The sequence below is a fragment of the Pinus tabuliformis genome, chromosome 4_2 (genome assembly GCF_031772625.1).
Source record: "Pinus tabuliformis cultivar Carrire ecotype Pingquan chromosome 4_2, CPIR1, whole genome shotgun sequence".
Lineage (NCBI taxonomy): Eukaryota > Viridiplantae > Streptophyta > Pinopsida > Pinales > Pinaceae > Pinus > Pinus tabuliformis.
Genome location: NC_142304.1, coordinates 205,489,775 through 205,507,140, shown reverse-complemented (window position 1 = coordinate 205,507,140; position 17,366 = coordinate 205,489,775). Strand labels below are relative to the sequence as shown.

Here is a 17,366-nt window from a genome sequence, read left to right as displayed (position 1 = left end):
GCTCGAAGTGGTCATCTCGAGAGCCTATCATCAACACCAACTAGGGATACAACCAGGAAGTCATTGGGATGGCAGCCTATGCCCAAAGGATTCTAAAAAGAGAGGAAGGAAAACAGATCTCCAGCGAACGATCGAGATTGGAAAAATCCTGGTAGATTCTGGCAGGTATGCTAAGTTGACGAAGTACTACAAGCCCTCCATTAACAGTTGAACCATGAAGCTTGTATCATGGAACTTAAGAGGGCTTAATAGCCCTGGAAAACTTAGGATGTTAAAAAACATGATTAAAATGGAAAAGCCACAGATGTGTTTTCTCCAGGAAACCAAGTGTAATAGTTCTACACTAGGCAGTATCCTCTCAAAAGCATGGCCAGGTTGTCGCTCAGTTGCAGTAGACGCCTCGGGAGCCTCAGGAGGGCTTGCTATAGTATGGAATACCCAAGCGGTAACCCTCACAGATTTTCATGCCTCTCATCACCTCATACAGGCGGCCTTTCATATATTGGGTACCAACATACATGGCAATTTATCAAATGTATATTTCCCGCAAGATACAGGAAGAAAAATTGCGCTCCTTGACACTATAGCAGCTCTGAGCAATAACAGGAGGCACCCATTATGGATTGTTGCTGGATACTTTAACATGATCACTAAAATCGAGGAGAAGATAGGAGGGAGAATCAGAATGGAACCAGAAGTTTCTCGCTTCAAGGACTTCATCCAAAATGCGTCTCTCATAGACATGCCATTCTGTAATGGTACCTTCACTTGGAGCAATCACAGAGCTGGAAAACATCAAATTGCCTCCAAATTGGATCGCTTCCTCATCTCAGACAATGCGGTTCATCTAGGAGGAGACATCTCAGCTGCAATTCTTGCACACACAGGATCGGATCATTGGCCGATTGCTCTACAGTGGCAAAGACCAGGAGACTTGACAAAAAGACCCTTCCACTTTGAAGGGTTATGGCTCTCACACCCTACATTCAAAGACTTTGTCAAGACCATTTGGGCATCTTTTGTCCCTCTAGAAGGATAAAAAATGTATCAGTTCCAACAGAAGCTAAGATTTCTAAAAAATCACCTAAAAAGATGGAATAGGGAGACCTTTGGAAATATTTTTAAGGCGCAACAAGAGTTAAATCAGGGACTGATGGATCTCCAACAAAAGATTATCACAGAAGGGCATATGGAGGCTACCCTGGAACAGGAAAGGCTCATCCATACCCAGCTCGAGGACAGAAGAAAGCAGGAGGAAATCTATTGGAGGCAAAAGTCAAGGGTCAGATGGCTGAAGGAGGGGGAACGCAACACTAAATTCTTCCATAGAACCACGGTGCAGAGAAGGATGCATAATAACATACCTTTCATCCAGAATCAAGAAGGGGCAAAAGTAGAGAAGCATGAGGAAATCGAAGAGGTACTCCTCAATCACTTCCAACATGTCCACCATGAACCAATGGAAGATCGGCAACAGGCTATTAGGAAAATAATCAGCAACGTGCCAAAGCTCATCAAGGAGGAACATAATGAGCTTCTCATGCGCCCTATTCTCCCCCAGGAAGTGGATGAGGCAATGTCCCAGCTTAAAGAAGGAAAGGCCCCTGGCCCAGATGGATTTACCACCACGTTCTTTCACGTTTTCTGGGATATGATAAAGTGGGAGGTCTGGCAGATTGTAGAAGAATCAAGAGCCCTGCGCTGGCTTCTTCCCTCCCTCAACTCCACCTTCATCACTCTCATCCCTAAAGAGGAGGACTCTATTACCCCTGATAAATTCAGGCCAATAGCACTATGCAACGTCATCTACAAAGTCATATCTAAAGTTATTGCAAATAGGCTTAAGCCTCTCTTACCTCTGCTCATCTCACCGGAACAATCGGGGTACGTGGAAGGACGACAGATAATGGATGGCATTCTCCTCACGCATGAGATAATACACTCCCTCAAGCATTCAAAGCAAGCAGGTATGATACTCAAACTGGATCTCTCTAAAGCGTTTGATAAACTCAGCTGGACTTATATTCAACATATGTTAAAAGCTTTTGGATTTTGCTCCATGTGGATCTGATGGATCATGAGCCTCATCACCTCCACTCACTTTTCCATCCTTGTGAACGGTATCCCCTCCCGCCCCTTCAAACCCTCGCGAGGTATCAGGCAAGGGGACCCCCTATCCCCCTTCCTCTTTGTGCTTATGGCTGAAGGTCTTGGTCGACACATTAAACACGCCCTCCATTCTCAGCAGCTTAAAGGTATTTCTATTCACAATACCCCTGCCACCTCTCATCAGCAATTCGTTGATGACACCATGCTTTTCGGCTACCCCTCTGTCCAGGAAGCCTCTTGTTTAAAAGCTCTTCTCAATGATTTCTCTGAAGCCTCTAGCACCCATGTCAACTGCTCCAAATCGCAGATTTTCTTCTTTCACACACCGCCTTCTGTTAAATCTGCTGTCATTCACATTCTGAGCTTGCCCTCTGCAACCCTCCCCTCTAAATATCTCGAAGCCCCCCTCATTGCCTCAGCCATAAAGCATCCAGCATGGCGATCTCTCCTAGAGAAGCTTGATACCCATCTCAACCTCTGGACATATAGATCTCTAAATTTAGCCAGTCGGGTGGTGCTCATCAAGTCTGTTCTTCAGGCAATGCCTCTTTACCTTTTCTCTATCCTAGCCGCGCCAAAGTGGGTCCTAAAAAGAATAAGGAACCTTCAGCGTGACTTTTTATGGGGCAGCTCGGCAACTAATCGCAAGTGGGCGCTGGTTAAATGGACTACTGTATGCATGCCCAAAGACAAGGGTGGCATCGGGCTGAGGGACCCGGAGTATAGCAATTCCATTATGAACGCCAAGATCTGGTGGCAATGGATCACTAATCCAGAAAAGCCCTGGGTAAAAATCTGGACAGCAAAATATGCCAACAATAGACCTCAAGAAGAGCTCATCAGATTTATTCCCATCGAAAAGGGGTCGCTAATCTGGAATGCGGCCAAACAACACTATCAGCTAATTCAACAGCACAGCTTCTGGGAAATTAGGAACGGGCGCACGGCAAGATTCTAGACAGATGCCTGGAACCAGATGCCCAAGCTTACTAATGTTCTTCATCCATCTCTGATACCAGACAGGCAGGAGCAGCAGCAGGAAAATGTCCAACAATTTTGGACACAGGAGATGGAGCATGGATTCAGAAAATGGAGACAGAGTAATCAAATACTCATTAATACAAATATCCGGGAGGCAGAAGAGTTGGAGAAAGAGTTAAGAAAAAGAAGCATAAGGTATAATGAAGACAATGACATCCTCAGATGGGGATACCAACCCAAAGGGACCTACTCCACCTCGGAAGCCTACAAATTAGTCTGCAGCTTCCCCACTCCTTCAGATCCATTATGGAGCAAAATATGGGATCTTGGATCATGGCCCAAAATCTCCTTCTTTCTCTGGCTGGTGGGACATAAAAGAATTCTCACATGGGATAAACTAAGGAGACAAAACTTTCAAGGTCCCTCCATCTGTCACAACTGCTATCAAAGCGAAGAAACTCTTCAACACCTCTTGGATACTTGCCCTCTAGCCAATAAGTTATGGGAAAAGGTAAGCTTCAGATGCCAAAAAAGATGTAGAGGGGAAAACGACATCATTAATTCCATGAGACAGTGGCCAAAGAACCCCTACAAGAGCGAGATCCTCAACTATCTATGGAACATCATCCCGGGAACTGTCCTATGGAACATTTGGAAGGAAAGAAACAAACGTATATTCAAAAACAATCGCTCTCCAATTGAAGAAATTTGGAACAGGCTACATGGGAATCTCAAAGAAACGATGTCGCTTCGAGCTTGGACAAAGGAGGATTTCCCCTCTACAGATAATGAAAAAAGCATTCTTGACAACTGGCAACTGCATCTGCCTCAAGAAGTCTTCAGGAATGGTCCTGCTAATAGTAGCATCAAGGACAAAAGCAGCTGGAACGCCCCCCCTAAAAACTCATACAAACTCAACTTTGATGGGGCGTCCAAAGGCAATCCTAGAGAAGCTGGATTTGGAGGCATACTGAGGAACCATGAAGGCACTCCTCTGCAGATCTACTTTGGCAATATTGGGTGGGATACCAACAACTCCGCAGAGTTAGAGGGACTCTGGCAAGGTCTCCTGCTAGCCTGGAACCTCAACCTTCAACCCCTGATTGTAGAAGGCGACTCCCAGATCCTTATAAACATGGCCACGCGCATACAGAACGGCTCTCAAGCTAGGAAAGTTGCTTCCAGTTGGAGGCTAGAAGCGAGGCTGAATGCAATTGAACAAGACCTGCGTAATAACAGAGCCATCTCCTTCAATCACACAAAAAGAGAGGGCAACAAGGTAGCTGACCTCCTGGCCAACATTGGGGTTGAAAATAAACAGACCCTCATATCAGGAAACACGGATATCATCCCAAACAATCTCCAGGTCCAGGAATGCGAAAGCCTGATCCAAAGAGATGCAGTTTTCCCGGATGCGGGTGACACGATAGGTAACGAGGACGAGCCACATGACATTCATGTGCCGCCACAGTTGTAAGGGAGGCATTCAATGCCGGTTCGCCGCCATGGAATATATGTCAAGGCATATTGCAGGTTGGCATTCATTGCCACATTCAAGTCGCAGGCTCGAATGCATCAAGCAGTTAAGGTGTCCGGGGTTCGAGGTCTCGGTGCAATGACTAGAAAAGAGGATGAAGGGACTCAGCAAATGCTGCTCCACGCTCATCGTCTGGCATCCTGCGGTCTGGACATCACCTGGTCTTCGGCTCTCCGGGATTCATCACCTGACATCCCTCGCCTGGTCTTCGGCTCTCTGCCTAAGGTATATCATCTCGCATTTGAGGGGCCTCTGTGTCAATTACGCCTCTGGGTCCTTACCTGTTGCCCGCTCACCTCTTTGTCATTTCCGCCTCCCCACCCCGCTCTGCTCTTCACCCTCGACGCTCAGGCAAACATGGTCAGGCCTCGGCAGTGTTTACTCAGCCATCGAGGCTCTGCACGCAGAGGGTCCTCTCGGCCTTCTGTGGAAGCTCCTCACCCCCATTGCTGTTGCTGCTGTTGCCATCGTTCTTCTACAGCCAATCCTATTCAACCTAGGAAATTCTTGGACTCTAGCAGCCCTGACCCTGACTCAGTGCCTTCGCCAGCCTTCGGCTCAGCCATTTTTACCTTCAACAGCTCGACTGACAGGCCCCGTATCAATGCCCATGTCTCAGTATTATTTCTGGAGGAAGCTCCATCCGACAATGAAGATCTCCGCGGCAAGGGAACGCATCAGGGTGAAAGGCCCGAATTTGACCAGGCCATGCCGGGAAAGGAAGCAGAACAGACCCCCGGCCTTCCCCAGCCTTGGGAGGCGTCCACGTCCAAGAAAGACGACGTCAAATTGGATCCCCTCCCTTCAGCGGAGGATTTGGGAGAATTCGGGTGGTACCCGATCGTTGAAGAGCAGCCGGAGGAGTAGCTGGTCCTCTATGCAGCATTACCCTCTCCAGCATCACTCAGGTTCTGTTTCGGCTTTCGGCTCTCGGCTTATGTCTTGTTTAGTGCATGTTTGTGTCTTGATGTCTGAAGCCCCTGCGTGGGAAAATGTTGTTGGCTATCTGCTGCCCCTGGGCGGGCTTTCTAGTTTGAAATTTTTGCTCTTTTTTGAAGTATACGGAACCCCTGCGTGGGATGTTTTGGCTAGTTTGAAAAGGTTGCTCTGTTTTGAAGAAACTGGAACCCCTGCGTGGGATGTTTTAGCTAGTTATGGCACCTCTGCGAAGGTGGCTCTTTTGATATCTTACAGTCCAGAGTGCCAAAGTCGGGCCTCTGGGGATGAAACTCCATGGTTGTAATGTTTCTACTGTTACTGTAAATAATAGATTAGTTTTTTAGCGAGAAAAAAAAAAAAACAAGGTTTGATTCAAATAGTTGGTTTGATCAAGCTTTGAAATAGACTCTCTACTTATTTAGTTAAACCTTTACAAGAGAGAAATACGTCAAAATAAACAATGGGAAACACATAAATATATGAAAAATACATAGATAAATTTACCCTATAAACACTTAGCAAGGAAAACAAACCAATCCTTTAGCTTCACCACTCTTCATTAAATATACAACCATATTACAATGAACATCAACCTTGTTCTAATGCACTCATTACATCCCTTGATATCAACCTATCAATTCTTTTGTCATCTTCTTATAGGCTTACATCATGCTCTATTTATAGGAATATTCTCACCCGAGAAACCCTATCACCTAAATTAATTACAAAAGGTTGAATCCCATTAGATAAGTTGTCAAGAATGTCATGGTTCTTAACTATTTCAGAAACAATTTGACTGTAGTCGATCACTTATTGACCTAGTTGACTACTAGTCTCAATCAACTATGCACATTCATAATTATGATTGATTTCGATTCTTCCATTGACTATCAACTTCTCTCGGTTTCTCCTTCAACATTAAATTATGAGTCCTATTCCAACTTCACCATATAACATTGAATTGAATTAACCATATAACATTGACTTGAATTAGCCATATAATTAATATGTCACCTAAATTATTAACCCTAACTAAACTATCTAAGTTTCATCATAATCAAACCACCTTAACCATATAGTTACCCATTAACCGACCCACCATGACTAGCTAGTTGATTTAGTTTCCTCTACAAAAAATATAGCACTTGAACATTCTCCCACTTGTTGTATTGTTTTCAAGAACACGTGATATGATGCTTCAATGAACCAAGGAAATAATTCCCATTTCCTCTCTACATAAAGAGAACTTCAGAACACTCAAAATTTGTTAAAGCATTTTCAACATTTTCTAAAGTGTATACCTTCTCGAGTAACACTACTACATATAGGACTAAATTCCAATGGCATAGTCTAACGATATGGTCCATACTGTCACAAATTACAAGAAAAATGTTTTTTTTTTTAAATGGCGTAAAGTACCCATGTTCATCGATACTCTGATGGCCAATCTATAGAGCATCGTTATTCCAATGAACGATCTATATGGTGCCTGTCTTTCAACGCAAGTAATGTGACTAATGAGGGAAAGTGGGCTAGTAGATTGGAGGGAAATTTAAAGAATATAGAAGTTTTAACCATATAGTTACACGGTTAAATAACAATCTTGATCTAACTTAAATTTATCTTTTCTCTTTCTTTCATTCATCTCAGGAATAATGAATTTTCAATATCTCCTTATTTTCGATCATGGTTTCAGAGAATCCCAATGCTTAGTTACCTTCATCCAACATTGAAACAAACTCGAAAATGAGCATATTATTATTTTTTGTTAAGAATATAACTTCTTTCATTTAATAAACCTAAGGTTTTTGAGATAGAAACCCTAAGTTATTTTTTTATTTTAATTTTTATTGCATATATGTATTAACATCACCATGGATTACAGAAAGGTTGTACAGGAGTGTTCCCAATCTCCACAACAACATCAACATAAACAACAAGCCATGGGAGCAGATTTGTTTTCCTTGTCGACTTTAGCCTCAGGTCAACCATTTTATATCCTCAAGTCCCTCCAATCCCTCCCCTCTTCTACTTCTCAGAACAACCTCCAATAAATTTACCCTTTGGGGACTGACTATGGGCCATATGCTATGGCATCTGACAAAACAATACTGCCAGAGGAAGGTGGAGTCGTGTAGTATTGGATGTCAGTTGTGGATTTTCCATTTTTGGAGGCTTCCCATTTGAAAGGAAAGTCCTGACCATGTCCCTTACACCTAAAGATGATCATGAAGCACTAGTGTAGTTTTCTCTTGAACATCGCATTCCTACAATATCATCTGTGATGGGCACTCAAAGGGTTCCTTTTCCCAGTACTGTTTTTGATGTTGTGAATTGTGCTCGACATAGGGTTCCATGGCATGTTGATGATCTATCTTTCAAACTTGCTCAAATTGTATCATTAGTCCAGTACACTTATATTTTATTTTCCTCGGTATCTGTGCACAATTTTTTCAATAATTTCCATGCAATCATTAACACTGGTCCATTCAAGTGTAGGTGGAAATATTCTTCTAGAGCTAAATCAATTATTAAGGCCAGGGAGTTATTTTGTGTGGTCAACTACTCCTATCTACCAAAACAAGGACGAAGATGTTCATATTTGGAAAGATGAGGAAACAATTTTATTTTATTATGAATTCTTTTTCTTAAGAGAATATTTTCTGTAGGATCCAATATTTTCCTTTTCCCAGGGTTAAGTGTGGTTCTCATGAGTCATTGCTTCATTGTGATTTCCGTTGATTTCTGACAAGATCAAAAAATAACATTTAGCGATGCATGGAAATGATCGTTGATAACATTCATTAACTAGGCCATCTAATCACATTCAGAAATTTTTGCATTTAAAAATGATGACCTTGGTGTTCTTATCATTCTTCATCATTGAATGCACCTTTTGGACTTTTAGAGGAGATTAAACACTTTACTTTTATGAAAATTTCCAGTCTTCTTGCCAACTATTGACTAAATACTAGGCAGTTTTTTCTAAGTATTTAAAGGTTATTGCATCAAGTGCTTAGGCATTGTCTAGTTATTAATAGTGTAAATATATGTCATTCAACCATTCTTAGACTATATGTTGATTATAGTTTCCTATAACTTATGATATGTGTTACTTTTATCTTCCACTAATTCTGAGAGATTTTTGTGTTCTCTTGGGATTTTTTCAATGTCAATTTTTTTTCTCCATTTTTATGTCATTTATCGGTTAGTATTGTATTTTTCTATTGTTTATAATACCTTACAACAAACATGGTACTAAAGGGTCGCAACTGCTAGTTGACAATCTTATATCACCCTTGTGCATGTCTCATTATTGGGTTGAATCAAGCATAGATTATTATTTGCTTAAGTAAATTCCATCATGACACATTTCATACCTCTTAAGGATAATCATATTTGTGATTTTATTTTACATTAAATGGTTTGATGCATAATTTATTCATTGACCCAAATTAATTGACAAATTTTATGTTGCCAATTAGGTGTAGGTTGAGTGGTTGAGAGGGAATGTTGTTTCCTCCCTTGGTTGGGTTCAAATCCCACTATGTGATATGTTTGCTCTTAGTGAGCCAATTTTTATCAAGGTGTTGACCTAACCTTGAGTTTTAAAGAGCCTAGTTTACTATGGCCACCATCCATGGAATGAAGGAAAGTGTAGGAGTGTGTCCCCAGAAAAAACATTATGTGAAAAAGATATATATATATATATATATATATATATATATATATATATATATATATATATATATATATATATATACACCTTTTTTTTGTTTACAATATTTTCTTCCAAGGAAAAAAAATGCATTCTTTATTCCAGTAGATAATAAAGAGCACTCTCTTAAGGCACTCAAGTCACATTACAAATAGATGAGACTATCTACGTGTTTGTTAATCAAGTAAATTGTTTTCCAATATTTCATAGTTACATGAAAGTGTTATCCAAAAAACACTTAATTGACATCAAAACAATCTCCTCAAGAGTCAAAATTACTACTAAAGTTACAATATTCCAATACCTTTTTCTTCCAAGGAAAAAAATGCTTTCTTTATTCCAATAGAGAATAAACAACACTCTCTTAAGGCGCTCGTCACATTACAGATAGATGAGACTGTCTACTTGTTTTTCAATCAAATAAATTGTGTTCCATTACTCTGAAGTTACTTGAAAGTGTTATCTAGAAAATACTTATTAATATCAAAAGTTAAAACAATCTCCTCAAGAGTCCAAATTACTACTAAATTCCATACTAAGTCTTATTAGAGTATTCCAATGCTTAAGATAAAAAGCCTAATGAATTAACACCATCTTTGAATTTAACCACTGATTTCCATTTCCTGAATCTCTAGATCCAGTCAAGTTACTATGCATGTGTGATCTGAATGTTCCTCTACTAAAATTTGACCCACAAGCAAAGTCAAACTACTTTATAAAAAGCATCAACAGTGGTGTTTAGCTCCCCATATACATGTGTAAAAGTAATATTGTTGAAGAGAATCAAGTTCTCCTTGACTTGTCCCACAAGAATAAGTAGTTTTACATTTGAACATAAAGTATTTCCTTCATCCAATTGATTACTATGAGTGAATCCCCATATACCTGTAACTGTTGTAACTACTTCTTCATTTCTATTTTCATCAATTATTTAGGAGCCACATATTCTTCATAGTTGTTAGTGCATCTACCTAGGTTAGCTTTGACTTGATAGTAGTGATTTGAGACATTGTGGATAATTTTTCTATTATTTCTAATCCAAACCAATAATGTGCTTGGAGAAAAATTCTCTTCCATAGGCTCTCTTTTGGAACCATATTTGAATGAGTTTTTGTAGCAAGTAAGATGCTAAATTTATATTTATTTATTGACTCAAACAAATGTTTGGTTGGTTTGGGTTTGGTTTGTAATTTTAGAAAAACTGACTTCAGTTTGATTTTGGGAGTTCTAAGTCCTAACTACTTTGATCCAAGGGCCAAGGCCACAAGCTAACCCTCATTCTTCTTCATGTGCATGCAATGATTTCCCCTTGTTAATAACTTTGTAACAACAAATGAATGCTAGAACTAGTTACCTTAACTTATTGCAAAAACAATATATAGTCTTCAACATCAGAGATAGTATCACAGATCCAAGAACGTCTTGTGTTGCTTAAGCCTTCATACACATTCCATGTCACAAGTCCAAACTTCATCGACACCTTGTCAATTTACTGTTATCATGAGGAAGAATATATATATTTTTTTTAATATTTCGAATGCTAGGTTTGGGTTGAATTGGAATTTGTATTTTAATATTTTGCATTTGCATAAAGGTAGTAACTGCATTGAATTCCCCTGAGGATTGACATGTTTATGTTCCTTCCAACCATGGTCCACTTTTCACCACCTTTCCTGATCACTAATTCATCAAATTCTTGTTCAAGGACTGCAAAAATATTAGTTTTGCATATAACATTAATCTTGCAAGCTTTTTCTAGGGGAGCAAATGTGTGTAGCTAACAAATGTCCTTTCCTACCAAAGATCTTGTATTTGGTTCTAGCTTGTTGGAACCATATAATTTGGCTCCATAGTAGAGGAAATATTAGTGGAGCTTGTTGGCTTATTGTTATTAGGGGATGACAATTAGTTATATTTTGAAAAATGTTAGGTTGTGTTGAACCAAGATCTATATCAATATCTAGCATTTTACATCAGGTGTGGTAATTCAATTGACTCCACTCAGGATCTGGCCTTATTTACTTTTCTTTCTTCTAAATGTGGTGCACTTTTCATTGTCATTCTTGGTGGTGTTAAGGTTGGAGTTGACTAGAGAATGTGTTGTTTGTGTAGTTTTTCCAAATTTATTAGGAACACCTTGTGGCATAGTTTTTATATCAAATTCCTTGGAAAGATTAATCATGTTTTGAATATGTGCCTTGCCTAGCAGATGTAGCTGAATATCATATGTCAAGTTGTGTAAGAATAGTTTCAATAGATACTTGTGCATTACATCTCATAGATTGGGCCACTTTTTATCCCCAACTAGTAGTTGACCAACGATTTGGATGATTTTCCAATACATTCCTCACAATGTTCTTGCAACATTGGAAACACACTCTAAAGACAACATTTATGTTGCAAGGGAAAATTCATCTTGTCAGGGTAGGGATTTTTTATCTGAAACATCTTACGGTATGTTTTTCATATCAAGTTTTTTCAATGGGTTATCCTAAATCAGTCGGGCACGCAAGTAATGGGAAAGTTGTTGGAAAGGTGAATCATTTTTTGAACACACACCTTACCTAGAAGATGTAGTTGAATTTCAGATGTTAAGTCGTGTGTAATATCAATTTTAATAATACACATGCATTAGGTCTTGTATATTGGGCCTTTCTTCTATCCCCAAGCAATAGTTGACTAAGGGTTACATGCCTTTCTTCTATCCCTAACCAGTAGTTGACTAAGGGTTATATACATTTTTTCTATCCCTAACCAATAGTCAACCAAGGGGTTCACGATTTTGTTAGTACATGCTCGGTGATGTTTGAGAAACCTTGGAAATTCACTCCAAAGAGGGTATTGATTTGTGAGGGAAAAGACATCTTTTTAGGATTGTACACAAGTTGCGGCCTTTGCATTCATCTGTGTGTAATGTAGGAGAACTTCATGAGTTGATTCCTTATAAGCAAACACCATGCCAATTTATCATTTAACAACCCTGCAAAAATTTTAAACATAGTAACAACTAGTTTTCCTATTCTCATCATACTATTTATGTCTCTTGATTAGATGGGAATCAACAAAGAAAAAACATGATCATTTCTAAAGTTTCAATATGATACTTTATTCCTCAATGGAGACAGTCTTGTTACAAGGAAATTTATATAGGTGTAAACCTCCTATGCTAAGTAATGGTTTCCTTGGGAATTCAGTAAGAGAAGATTGGGATTTGGGCCCAAGGTCAAATGGTGTCACATGATCTTCACCTTGGTGTATTGGAAATTATTTTGGAAGACATATTTTGAGGTTCCTTGAAAATCATCTGGAGACATTACATTACTTGCCATATGTTCTAGATCCCAAAGAGAAACCAAAAAATCCATGTGTAAGCTCGTGAATTATGGAATAGCTCCTGTCAGGGTTGTGATAACTTCTATCAAGTGGAGAAAAGCATTATACCATTGATGGTACAAGCCTTGCAGCATGGATGACAGTTGAAGAAATCAAAGTGTATGAAGAGGTAACTAAGTTTGGAAAATATGCAAATGTCAACAAATACCATTAGCCATTGGAGCAACACAATATTCAAAGTAGCTACAAGACAAATTTATACTTCTCGGTGGAGTGAATGGCGGGTTAGGAAAGGATTATGTGGCAAATGATATGTTGGAATCTGTCTCTCAGCAGCTTGATAACTTTTCAAATTAGCTACAGGACAAATTTATGCTTCTGGGTGGAGTGAATGGTGGACTATGAAAGGATTATGTGGCAAGTGATATGTTGGAATATGTCTCTTAGCAACAATATAACTTTGGAGATGCCTCTCTTTTTGGCCACTTATATTAGAATAAAACATTGCTCCCACTGTAGGCATTGCATCAGTTTCCATTTCAACTACAAATTCTAATTCAATTCAAAAAGGAATAAGGGTCGGCTTGCTCCCCCAATCACTTTTGCTTGTACATTTATGGCCACTGTTGTTCACCCTTAGATGTGTTCTTGAGAGAAATCAATTATGCGTGGGGTTGGAGTAGTGAGGCTGTAAGTAGTTCACATGTTTTATTGCTCCTAATATGAACTTCCAAACATGTTCAAATAATAGCTTGAGAAAGAAAACGACAAAACTAATATATTAGGGATGTCATCTTTTTTTATTCTTAGGTGAGAACATTAATTGGGAAGAGATTGTGGGGTGGTTGGTTGCGTGGTTGTTTTGTGTAGGTTCAAAGTAATAACTATTTGTTCAAAATCATATCCATGCAGTCTCAAATATATGTTAGTGGCTCATGTTTATTTTTGTCCTCTTGTGGCATATCTTTACTGTTCATAATGTTTCATTATTTGTTATGGTGTATATTTGCTTCTAGTGAGGTTTCTTTCTTTACTGTCGCAAATTTCTACTTTTTAGAACTTTTCTCTTTCTGCTATGGCATGTTCCTTCTATTGGTGATGATTCTCTACCTACTATTGCATTTTTTCTGTTGTATGTGATGATTCTCTGCCTATTATGGTGTGCTCTGCAGTTCTTGTTCATGGTTTTCTGGAGCAACTAGAGACTAACCCGCTACTAATATTTTCCTGAATTAGAGTTCATTATAGGTTTGTCTGTGAGTAATTAATATAACTGGATTACTATGATTTGGAGTACACATTGGTACCTGCTCGATTTCAATTTTGAAAGTATGCCCAAATCTTGAGATCCTTATGATAGATATTTTAAAATATGATTTTCTTTTGTATTGTTGTCTGGATTATGAATTGTTACTGCTTTGTTTCTCATCTATTTTGCAGGCATACAAGGATTGTGGTTTATGGAAATGAATATTATTTTGGAGGAGGTATTCAACATACTTCAGCCGAAAAGATTCCTTATGGAAAACCATTAAAAGTTGTAGAATTCGATATAACCCATTTGTCAAAGGAATTTTTTTAAGAATATTTGCAAGATATTAGCCCAAAATACACAACTTAAACCTATAGTTTACTGCACCACAATTGTAACAACTTCAACCACAAGTTGGCATGTTTTTTGGTTGGTTGCAATATCCCAGAATATATTCTTTGTCTTCCTGAGGAGGTGATAAACACTCCAATGGGTGCCTTATTATATAAGTTCTCGATTCATTGAATTCACATCATAAAATAGTTGGTGTTTGTAACTTTGTACATAAGTAGACAAATGGTATATTTTCCTATCCATTATAACGTTTCCCAGCATTTGTCTTTCAAATGAGATGATTATGCCTAAATGGATTTTATGATACGAGGTTACTTTCTTCTCACTTGATTTTATTAGTGAAGCAGTGCCAATCATACAACAATTAGAGACCACTTTAAGATATGGAGGGGTTCCTCAAGCCCCTCATTTAGGATCTTCCTCTGCTACCCCTATGTTGATGGCCAAAAATGACCTCATCAACATCAAAGGAGACCACCCGATCAAAGTCCCAAACCAGACTATTTTCCAGTAGTAATGATGGCTTCGACTGGTTCTATTAGGATCAGTTACCCCTTCACCATCCCTATTGACTTGTGATATATATAATTTACAATCAAAAAGAAGAGGAAATTGGACTTACCTTCCTGCAGACGTGAAAAAACGTATTCCTTAAGCTGATTTAGTTGTTCAACCGAGTCACACCTAAGGCTGATATTGCGTAAGGAGACTTCTAAAAATGGTTTTTAAATGAAAATACAAATAAATCTAGAATGCAAGCAATAAAAGGAAATCTAATCTACCATATCTCGATTAGAACCAAATATAAACCTGATTCCAAATCAGGAGAAAAGTGATTTAAAATACTAGGGATTTAACGTGCCTTGTATGATAAACATCAAGTTGCTGAGGAAGTTCTGACAACTGACATTTTAAGTGCCATACATATTTTGTTTTATGTATTTAAAATAATGATATATAAGCTGATAAATAAGCCATTAAAATGCACAAATAGTTCATATATTTTATTGACGATTAAAGTTATTTTATGTGACAAATTTATGAGTAAATAGTTACTAGAAATTTTATTGAAGCACAAGAGAAAATTGGGAAATTTAATAATAGATCAAGGGAACCACAACATCAACTAGCTAATCAAATGAGAAATCATTCTCATATCCAACATAAGTGCATAATATGAAACAATTGACATAAATATTTCATTGAAAAGGACATACTTTGCATTAGCAAATAATAGTACTTGAATAAAAATTAAACCTGAAAACCTTTGCTCTGTTTTATGAAGAATATTCTCAACAATCCTTTCAAAATAATGAGCTCTCTCAATGGAGAAAAGAGATGAAATAGTGCAAGCTCTGCCTAAAAGACAATGACCAAATCTTGAAAAACAAATCCCCAAACACTCAAATCTGAGTAGTCCTCTCAATCTACAACTATAAATTATCCTCACAATAGTGCTAAGAGTATTAAAATTGCAGAAAAGAGGAACTCCTTCTTCATTTTAAAAAAATATATTTATAATTACAAAAAAAATCTCCAAAAAGAGGAGAGGAAGTTGTTGGAAGAATGATTGAGATCTCTGATTTTAGATGGGAAAATCCCTTCTTCTTCTTTGCGGGTGCAATCACAATGTTTTTAGATCTCTTTGCCTCATCTCTCCAACAAATTTCCTGCAAAAATAAAATTGAAACCAATTAAAATTGTATAGCAAAATTGGAAATACAAATTTAAGAAAACAAATCCTCAAAATAAAATTTAATTAAATAAATTAAATGAAAAGAAATTGATGCTTCCCATTTATCTTTTTCAAAGCTTCTCTGGAAGGCAATCTTCAAATCAATTTACAACAACAAAATTTTTAGTCAATCAAATTCCAAAAAACAAAAGTCAGAAAATGGTTTCTTGTTGCAAATTATGAGCTCCAACTTTTGCTAAATTTTAGGCATATTAAATATTCAAATTGGCTTGAAATAATGTCTCTAGATTATTCTCCATGATTTTAGTTTTCCAATAAGCCATCCTAGGCTTCATTTGACTAAATGGAACTTAAAATAAAGTCTTCCAAAATCCAAGTATCAAAACTAATTATTATCTAAAAATACAGAATCATAACAAAATTTCTAGACATTTTAATTAAATTTCTATTTGAAACCAATTATTTAAAAATAAAAAATAAAATAATAAAAATTACAAAATAAATAAATATATATATAAAATAAAATAAAACTAAACTAATCATAAAACAAATCCTACATAACATAACTACTAAATTAAGGAGGCGCATTTAAATTTATTCAAAGTCCCAAATAATGAAACCTTTGAGAGGAGTGTGTGGATGACGGGCCACGTGAAGAGTGGATCCCTCTCCACCTTATCGAATGAATGAAATATACACGTCATATTTACGTTACCGTGGGTTAATAATTACAAATCCATTTAAGCCCCTCCCACTCACGTCATCCCGGTGATGGGATGAGGCAATGAAATGTTTACAAGTTGAGACTCGGATCAAGTAACCAGTGCGATGTAATAAAAAAATTATATATATATATATATAATTTTAAATCAAATTAAATAATTTATTTTTTTAGGTTCGATAGCCTAAAGTTTGATTTCAGTGAATGTTAACCACCACCATCATCATCATATATTAAAGTTATTTTTTTAATAAAAAAAATTTAAGTTTGATTTCAGTGAATGTTAACCACCACCATCATCATCATATATTAAAGTTATTTTTTTAATAAAAAATTTTTATATTAATTAAAATAATAAAATAATATTATTTACAAATTAATTAAATAATTTTGTTTATACGAATAAAAATTATTATTACAAAATAAAAGTAAAAATACATTTTTTACATTTTGAAGCCTAGGTAGTGAATACCACTCAAATTTTGAACAAATGCGATTTTCAAGTTGTAAGTTCAAATTGAGAAATTTGTGTCATTGGGAAAATGGCGAGAAATCACACAATGGAGTAATCAAAGTGGAAAATCGAGAAAAATAAAAATATTGTAAAAAAAATAAAATTAAAGCATTGAAGTGGTGATTTGTCCAAAATTTACATGGATGGTCCCCATATTGTTTATAAAAAATTATGAGGTGGTTGTGGCCACAATAATGGCGACACATAGAGAA

General features: G+C 37.4%; 1 protein-coding gene across 1 annotated transcript; it reads left to right on the top strand.

Moving 5' to 3' along the window:
* The first annotated feature begins 289 nt into the window (after window positions 1-289).
* Window positions 290-1,039, top strand: LOC149168840 (uncharacterized). The gene has a single exon (XM_089424993.1). It carries the CDS (start codon window positions 290-292, stop codon window positions 1,037-1,039), a length of 750 nt encoding a protein of 249 aa, XP_089281119.1.
* The last annotated feature ends 16,327 nt before the right edge of the window (window positions 1,040-17,366 follow it).